Raw genomic sequence first — 8843 nt, 5'->3', positions numbered from 1 at the left:
CCTCAGCGGAAGACTTCTTACAGGGCAGAATGCCAGGAAATCCCTACAGCAGTAATGAGCCTGGCATTGGGCCCCTCATGAGGGACATCAAGAACAAAATCTGTCAGGACTGTGACCTGGTAGCTCTGCTGGAGGACGACAGTGGAATGGAGGTGAGAATGCACAAGTGGATTTCTTGCACAGGATACGTGGGGATGCCGTTTCTAGGCAGCTGATGATTGCTGGAATGGCGATGCACTGTGAGCTCTGCTTGACTTTTTTTTTTTTTCTCCCTTTCAGCTTTTGGTGAACAATAAGATCATCAGTTTGGATCTGCCTGTGGCTGAGGTCTACAAGAAGGTGTGGTGTCCCACTAATGAGGTATGTGTTCTGTTTGTATATGTTAACAGCACAAAGCACCTGTCCTTAACAAAAAAATGGATAAAAATAAAAATCACATGAGTCAAGATTTATTTTCTAGCATGTAATTTCTTGGATCTAATTGGTCAGCACCTCTTTGTGCTCAGTTCTGCAACATAAGTGATTTAAGAGCACATGGTAGTGACCCAGGTGAGGCTGTTGAACTTAGCTGTGTAGCATATCAGGTATGTGAAGCTGAGTAACAAACTTTCTTCCGTTCCTTTGGGGAAATGAGCTGCACTTTGTGTCATCGCCTTTCAGAGCGCATTTCACACTCCATCTGCACGTGACAGTTTAATGCCTGTGTACAGACAGGGACACCAGATTGCTCCGTCAGTCTGTGCTTCAGACGTGAACCCAGGTTATTTTTGCAGAGAGCAGCCAACATTTCCCCATGTTACTCTGCACTTCTGCTCTTGTGCTTTTCATGCAGGGACTCAAGAACTTGACAGATTTCATCCTCCCAGTTTGCTCTGTGTGTATTGCCTGTTTTTCAGATGAAGAAATGGACCCAACAGTCTAAAAGGACTAGTCAACCATAGAATCATAGAGTGGTTTGGGTTGGAAGGGACTTCTTGAAGGGAAGATTATCCAATTCTACCCCACTGCCATAGGCAGAGACATCCTCCACTAGACCAGGTTGCTCCAAGCCTCATCCAGCCTGGCCTTGGACACTTCCAGGGATGGGGCATCCACAGCTTCTCTGGGCAACCTGTCCCAGTGCCTCCCCACCCTCTCTGGGAAGAATTTCTTCCTGATGTCCACCCTCAATCTCCCTCTTTCAGTTTAAACCCGTCACCCCTTGTCCTGTCACTACAGGCCCTTGTAAAAAGTGTCCCGCTTCCTTGTAGCCCCTTCAGGCACTGGAAGGTGCTATAAGGTCCCCCCAGAGCCTTCCTTTCTCCAGGCTGAACAAGCCCAACTCTCTCAGCCTTTCTTTCTAGGAGAGGTGCTCCAGCCCTCAGTGTCACAGCAAGCTTGTTCCAGAGGTGGATGTGGTCCAGAACAAGCTCTTCCCTTTTCTTGTAGCCACTAAAATTAACTTCAGGAAGGAATCCACCTGACTAAATCTTGCTCATTATGAGTATGTTCTTCAGAGGCACTGCTGGTAGCCCTTGAGATCGTAACAGACAACTGGATTGCCTAACATTTCTTCTTCATTCCTCAGTGACTCTTGGGTTGCAGTCACCTTTGACCGAAACCTCAGTTTCCTGAAACCATTTGTTTGTTATGCTTGTGGGGGAGAATTCAAACAAAGCACCTGTTCTCAGTGTATTATAGTATGGGGAATGGGTCTCATCAAGCTTTAAGTTAAAAGCCTTCTGTACTGCAAAATCAAGCCCAAAGCTAGGTGAATTTTTGAGTAAGATACCCACTTGGATAGGGAAGCGAGGGGCTGGTGTATACCTGTGAATTCTAGCGCGAACTCTAATCAGGGTGCTGAGGGAAATTGGTGCTTGGATGCTCCGAGCGGCGAGGTGCCGCTCCTGTAAGATGCTGAGCGTTAGCCGATGTGTGGCTCTCCCAGGATGCAGTGCTGGTGGTGAAAAGCAGAGTTTGCTCAGCGTTACTGTCGCTCAACAGCTTTCATCTGTCTTCCTTTGTGTGCGCCTCCCCAAAGCGCTTCTGGAGCTGCGGCTCGCGTTCCCTAGGAAATAGACAGCCGCACAAGAACGCAACCTCAGGCCCCTTTTTGTTTCCCTTGTCTCTCACTGGCTTTTTTTGTTCATCTGCCATTTTACCAGGGCCCCTGTGGTGTTAATTGCTGGTCTCTAGCGTGGCCTTTGAGCAGATCTTCCCCCCAGGGCTTTCCCTGTGCTTATGTATTTGCTGTGACATTAAGCACTGCTTATTCCACATTAGGCTTAGTGCGCTCTCTGACAGGTTTTCTCTGGCAAGGTCTCCTGCTCCCAAATCTGGGATTTTTCTTTTCTGCTTTTTATTCAGACCTATGGATTAAAATGGAAAGTTTAGTCATATGCTGTCAGTATTTCCAGCTGGAAACGCGACTGGAAAACTAGCCCTTTCCCAGGGTAAAAGCACGGCTTGTGCTTCAGTGGGTTTGGCTCTATCATTTTAGTGATGTACTGTCTTACTGAAAGCTCACTAAATTGCCTTTTACTCCTCCTCTTCCATTTTCCATCACTGCAGATTTTATCTGTTTGAAAGCACGCATCCCATTAGCTTCTCCTGCTTCATTTACTGGGCTGTGCCCGATCCCTGTTTCCCAGGTATGCAGTGCAGTACCCTCAGAGGGAAAGGTTGCCATGGAAAGCAGGCGTATCTCTAGGCGAACACATTTCGCTTGACTAGATCTTTCACTGGTGCTAAAGGAAACTGTTGGAGGAGGTATGAGGAGGGGGAGACTGTTCACTCCCAGCCTGTCCATCTAGTTGGCAGTGCTGGGGAAAGGTGGTCAGAGCAAGAGATGAGTTATTGATGTTTTTGCAGGTGGTGGCTTTCCTCTTGTTTTTACTTCGTCTCGGTAAGGGCAGAATGAGGGAGCAAAAGATTTCTCTCGGTTACCATCCGCAGTCAAACCAGGGCAAAGGAGAACTGAGACTGGAGTGCACGTTACACGCTCTGACGGGGACTGGGCTTGTATACAAGTGTTCACAGAGGTATAGTTCATGTAATGCTCTCCTCTCTTGCAGGGGGAGCCGATGAGGATCATTTACCGCATGCGAGGGTTACTAGGAGATGCAACTGAGGAATTCATCGAGTCGCTTGACTCCACTACCGGTAATGCACTTGTCTCCTGAAAGCTGGGATTAGATTTGAAATCTGAGGTTTGCTGCAGAGCAACGACACTGTTATCCTCACAGCAGTGAGCTTAAAGTTGATTGACGTTGCTTTTGCTTCATTTACCTGCTTTACCTAGAGTGGAGGAGCATTTCAGCAGCGCTTTAAGTCTATACTTGAAATGTGAACACTTGCATGGCACAGGACCGTTCTGCCTGGCCCTTCTTAGGATTCTTGCTTGTAATTCTTTTCAAATTCGATACAGCTGAAGTGACATCAACTGCTGGTGAATGTGTCCTACTGTGCTTTCCAGTTTTGCTTTGCTGTTTTGTCCTCTGTGGGCTGCAGGAGCTTGCCTGACTGTAGCTCATTCCTCTCTTCACAACCTATGTCTGTCCTGCAGATGAAGAAGAGGATGAGGAAGAAGTTTATAAGATGGCAGGTGTCATGGCCCAGTGTGGAGGCTTGGAGTGCATGCTCAACAGACTGACTGGAATCAAGGACTTCAAACAAGGCCGGCACCTCTTAACCGTGAGTCTCAGCTGCTGTTCTTTGGGGTCAGGAGTTGTGCCTTGAAAAATGCTACGAACGATTGGAGCAGAGCAGAGGTTTTGATTCACTAATTCTTGAAAACCTGAGAAATTCCTTCTTTTCCCTCTCAGTTAAAAATTCTTTACGAAGATTTCAAGTGTGTGGAAGCTGAGGAGTTGATAAGACTAAGACTCTTGTTAGAGTGATTGTTTTCTGCCTTGGCCTTACTTGACAACCAAAGCTATCCTAAGTTTAATGTTGGTTTAAAAATCTAGCTTGTACTTTACCCCAGAGATCTGGAAACTAGGTATGTTATCAAGTGCGTTTAGTTTCGACAAAATCCTCCTACTTATTTAGAAGGTGATGTAGAGAATGTATTCTCTGTGTTTTGTAGGTGCTGTTAAAACTGTTCAGTTACTGTGTGAAGGTGAAAATAAATCGTCAGCAGTTGGTGAAGCCAGAGATGAACACATTGAATGTCATGCTGGGAACCCTTAACTTGGTAAGGAGAATGCAGACTTCATGAAGTGTTTCCATGGACTCCAGTGAATTTAAGTTACCTCTGGTTGTCATGCTGCTTTATGACAGCTACAAGGGATCTTAAATATTGCTGGACTCGCAATTATCTGTTAGCCATTCCTTATTGGTTAGTGAGTGGAAGTGTGTGGGACAGTTAAACGAGTTACTGCTGGTGTAACTGCTGCCATCTTCCCCAGGCTCTGGTGGCTGAGCAGGAAAGTAAAGACAGTGGAGGAGCGGCTGTGGCAGAACAAGTGCTTAGTATAATGGAGATCATACTGGATGAATCCAACGCAGAACCTCTGAGTGAGGACAAGGTGAGTGCCTGGGGCTTGATACACAAATCATAGAACGGTTTGGGTAGGGAGGGACCTTAAAGCCCACCCAGTCCCACCCCCTGCCATGGGCAGGGACACCTTCCACTAGACCAGGTTGCTCCAAGCCTCATCCAGCCTGGCCTTGGACACTTCCAGGGATGGGGGATCCACAACTTCTCTGGGCAACCTGTCCCATTGCCTCCTCACCCTCTCCAGGAAGAATTCCTTCCTGATGTCCAGTCTTGGTCTCCCTCTTTCAGCTTAAGCCTGTTACCCTTTGTCCTGTCACTACCGGCCCTTGTAAAAAGTCCCCCCCCAGCTTCCTTGTAGCCCCTTCAGGCACTGGAAGGTGCTATAAGGTCTCCCCGGAGCCTTCCCTTCTCAGGCTGAACACCCCAACTCTCCCAGCCTGTCCCCATAGCAGAGGGGCTCCAGCCCTCGGAGCATCTCTGTGGCTGCCTCTGGACTCGCTCCAACTGGTTGCTATCCTTCTGCTCTTGGGGGCCCCAGAGCTGGGCACAGAACTGCAGGGGGTATCTTCCCAGAGCAGAGTACAGGGGCAGGATCACCTCCCTCGACCTGCTGGCCACACTGCTCTGGATACAGCCCAGGATACAGTTGGCTTTCTGGGCTGCCGGTGTACACGGCTGGCTCATAGCCAGCATCTCACCCCCCCAGCACCTCCAAGTCCTTCTCAGTGCTGCTGTCCATCCATTCTCTGCCCAGCCTGTCCTTGTGCTGGAATTGTCCTAACCCCTGTGCAGGACCTTGCACTTGGCCTTGTTGAACTCCATGAGGATGGCATGGGCCCAGCACTCCAGCATGTCCAGGTCCCTCTGGATGGCATCCCTTCCCTCCAGCATGTCGACCTCACCACGCAGCTTGGTGTCATCAGCAAACTTGCTGAGGGTGCCCTCCATCCCACCGTCCATGTCGCCAGGAAAACACTGGTCCCAATGCTGATCCCTGAAGAACACCACTTGTCGCTGGTCTCCACTTGGACTTTGAGCTATTGACCACAGCTCTTTTCGTGCAACCATCTGGCCAATTCCTTATCCACTGATTGGTCCACCCGTCCAATCCGTGCCTCTCCAATTTAGAGACAAGGATGTCATGCAGGACAGTGTCAGGTGGGAATGCTGACTGGGATTCAAGGCTTACAAATCTCTTACTGCAGTGATGCTGAGCTTCAAGAGCTGTAAAGGAGCACTAAATGGAAATATAACCCTTGTTACGCCTTCTGGCATGTCTCAGCAGGCCTTGGAGGGCAGGGCAAGAAGAGCGCTCTGCACCAAAAGCACTGCAAGGTTCTTGCGCAGTCGGTGTGGGGGTTATTAGACACTGTTGGATCCCTTCCTTGCTGCTTTGGGCCACAGGCCAGTGGGAGACAAGAAAAGACACAGCTCTGCCTTGGTTTTTTGAGACATGTTTTGGTACATGTTGAAAACATGTTTGATTTGCCAGCTAATTGAGGATATAAACTATCTCAATGACACTGAGAGTGAGAAGAGTTTCTTGGTCATCTTTTGAAACTGTTGGTGTATAGGATCTGACACCCTTTGGGCTAGAATTATTCTACCTTTTTGAATAGAAAATTCTTTAACAGTAAGTGGAAAGAGTCAGTTGTCAGGGAGAGGAGTTGTTAGAGCCATTCCATGAACCACTTGGGGATGAGGCAGGGTTTTGTTTTCATCAGGGTCTAGAGCTCTAATCCTTCAAGACTGGAATAGTCTATGAGCTACTAGTGAGGGTTTTCTTGACCGTTGTAGATTTATTCCTGAACCTAAGTCATGACCTTCTTCCTTTGCAGGGTAACCTCCTCCTGACCGGTGACAAAGACCAGCTGGTAATGCTGCTCGATCAGATTAACAGCACTTTCGTCCGTTCCAATCTCAGCGTCTTGCAAGGGCTGTTACGCATCATCCCTTACCTGTCCTTCGGGGAGATGGAGAAAATGCAGATTCTGGTTGATCGCTTCAAGCCCTACTGTAACTTTGATAAGTACGTTGTCATGTTTCAACTGAAAGCACATGAAATCAGTTGTGCTGAGAAGTCTATTATCTTCTCACTGATGCCTGCTTCAGTGTAATGGAAAGCTTTGGAAATTCCTAGTGCATTAAGCTTAATTTCCTACTTCACTTCTAAGCCATTTTTAAAAGAAATATGTGAGCGTCTAGCTCATGAAATAGGGCTTTAGAGTATATTGTGGGATGACAGGTGTCTGAGAAGCTTTTCTGAGTCTCAGTTGGAGTAGGTATGTGTGGTCAGTGGTAAAGTAATAAGAATCACAGGCAGAGATTTTTGGAGAAGCCTCCGAGTTACCATTTCTTCTCTTCATTCAGGTATGATGAGGAGCACAGTGGAGATGACAAAGTTTTCCTAGACTGCTTCTGTAAAATAGCAGCGGGAATAAAGAACAACAGCAACGGCCATCAGCTGAAAGATCTCATCCTTCAGAAGGGGATTACGCAGAATGCCCTTGACTACATGAAAAAACACATTCCCAGTGCAAAGAAGTAAGAGTCACAGCTTAACGTATCTGATAATCCTCAACTCCCTTCTCTCTCTCATTTCATCACCGCAGCGGTCTTCTAGGAGAGCCATTAACAAGTCCATTTTCAGAAGCATTTAGATGTGGTAGAGCAGTGATGCAGAGGGCCTGGTGAGAGTGATGGGCTGGAAAGCCTGTAATCTTCCCAACTGATCCCCATCCAAGCTGGTTTCTTGGATAACGCGAGGCTTGTGTTTCCTGCCTGTCCCCTACCTATCACACCGTAACAGAGCTTTTGCTGTCGGTGGCCAACTCATGAACGCAAACCAAATCCCAAGGCTAAGAGTTGACACTATGGTTATTAGCGTGCACAACATGGAAGTGGGAGTGTGACTGTCACTTTGTTAATTAACGGAGGAGAGACACAGGGGGAAGGGTGCTTGTCTTGCCTGTAGCCTGTGCTCTGCAAGCTGTGCTGCTGGCTGGCTGCCAAGTGCCTTTTCGGAACGGGTGACTGCCCTTCAGCTGCTGCCTCTTGTTTTCTGTGCAGTTTGGATGCAGACGTATGGAAGAAATTCTTATCTCGACCTGCACTTCCTTTTATCTTGCGCCTGCTCCGAGGACTTGCCACACAGCACCCCTCTACACAGGTAAGGAGCGAAAATAGGACATAGCTGGCTTGTTACAAGGCTTTTTGTGGCTGTAGCTAAGCAGATATTTGTATACTAGTTGATAGTTTTGGATATCCCCTTAGTCTGGGAAAGGTTAGAGGGCAGAGGTTTTGATTTGAGTATTTTCTCATGCTGTGTGGTGTGAGGTTTAGACACCAATGTGAAGAGAAGGTAACTTAGGACTGTGAGCTGTACAGTACTGATAGGCTTCTCAGGGCCTGATCGCTGTTTTAAGGGTGCTCTTTGTCTGTCATCCACATCTGAGCTCTTAGCAATGGCCAGCACAGAGGCAAATTACCCCAGTCTCGTACGCGGTTTTAGGATCCAGGGTCCATAATGTAGGAGCATCAAAGAAGAAAGCAAGACACTTGGCAAAAATTGTTCCAGACTGGTGATTCAGGTCATCTGTTTGAGGTGATATTAGCGGGAACAGTTACTGTCACGTGAGTTTTGCTGTGTTTCAATCCCTGTTAGGTGCTAATAGGTACAGACTCCATCACCAACCTGCACAAACTGGAGCAGGTCTCGAGCGATGAAGGGATCGGGACCTTAGCAGAGAATCTTCTGGAGGCACTGAGGGAACATCCGGAGGTCAATAAGAAGATCGATGCTGCCCGGAAGGAGACACGTGCAGAGAAGAAGCGTATGGCCATGGCAATGAGACAGAAGGCCTTGGGCACTCTGGGGATGACGGTAATGCGTCTGCGCTGATGGCAGCCTAGTGATCTTTTATTTCTGTCTTCCTGAAAGTGCCACACAAAGAATTGTGTAAAATGATTTATTGACAAATATTGCAGAGTTCAAGGCCCGATGCTTCTGGGAGAGTAAATACGGTTGCTAATAGCAGGGTGGGAAATGGGTTGGACATCCCTCTGATGGTGGGGGGGATGGCAGGTGTTCAGCGCTGCCTTTTTAACCTGCTCGAGTTGTTCTCTCCTTCAGACGAATGAGAAGGGTCAGGTAGTGACCAAGACTGCGCTGCTTAAACAGATGGAGGAGCTTATAGAAGAGCCAGGTCTGACTTGCTGCATCTGCCGGGAAGGATACAAGTTTCAGGTAAATGGAGAGAGATTGCAAAGCCCTCTCACTGGCTGAGGGGACTTGCCAGTGTCTGGCTGAACAGGGCTCGGCACGTTGGCTCAGGAACACCACAGATTCACAGAGTGGAAGGGG

The 8843-nt window shown here is 48.0% G+C and overlaps 1 protein-coding gene across 1 annotated transcript in view; it reads left to right on the top strand.

Moving 5' to 3' along the window:
* The window catches only part of UBR4 (ubiquitin protein ligase E3 component n-recognin 4), a gene marked incomplete at both ends in the record, with an annotated part of 58976 nt that extends 50250 nt beyond the window's left edge, over positions 1-8726 (top strand). Inside the window, 11 exons of the mRNA XM_010152232.1 lie at positions 1-152; positions 280-360; positions 3054-3141; positions 3545-3672; positions 4067-4174; positions 4389-4508; positions 6319-6509; positions 6851-7024; positions 7550-7649; positions 8145-8363; positions 8613-8726. The exon at positions 1-152 is cut by the window's left edge and continues 64 nt beyond it. Of these exons, the coding sequence (XP_010150534.1) occupies positions 1-152; positions 280-360; positions 3054-3141; positions 3545-3672; positions 4067-4174; positions 4389-4508; positions 6319-6509; positions 6851-7024; positions 7550-7649; positions 8145-8363; positions 8613-8726 (1475 nt within the window). The remainder of the gene's footprint in view (positions 153-279; positions 361-3053; positions 3142-3544; positions 3673-4066; positions 4175-4388; positions 4509-6318; positions 6510-6850; positions 7025-7549; positions 7650-8144; positions 8364-8612) is intronic.
* Between the last annotated feature and the right edge of the window lie 117 nt (positions 8727-8843).

The sequence above is a fragment of the Eurypyga helias genome, unplaced genomic scaffold (genome assembly GCF_000690775.1).
Source record: "Eurypyga helias isolate BGI_N326 unplaced genomic scaffold, ASM69077v1 scaffold11895, whole genome shotgun sequence".
Classification (NCBI taxonomy): Eukaryota; Metazoa; Chordata; class Aves; order Eurypygiformes; family Eurypygidae; genus Eurypyga; species Eurypyga helias.
Note: the sequence above shows the minus strand (reverse complement) of the source record. Positions and strands in the feature narration are given on the sequence as shown.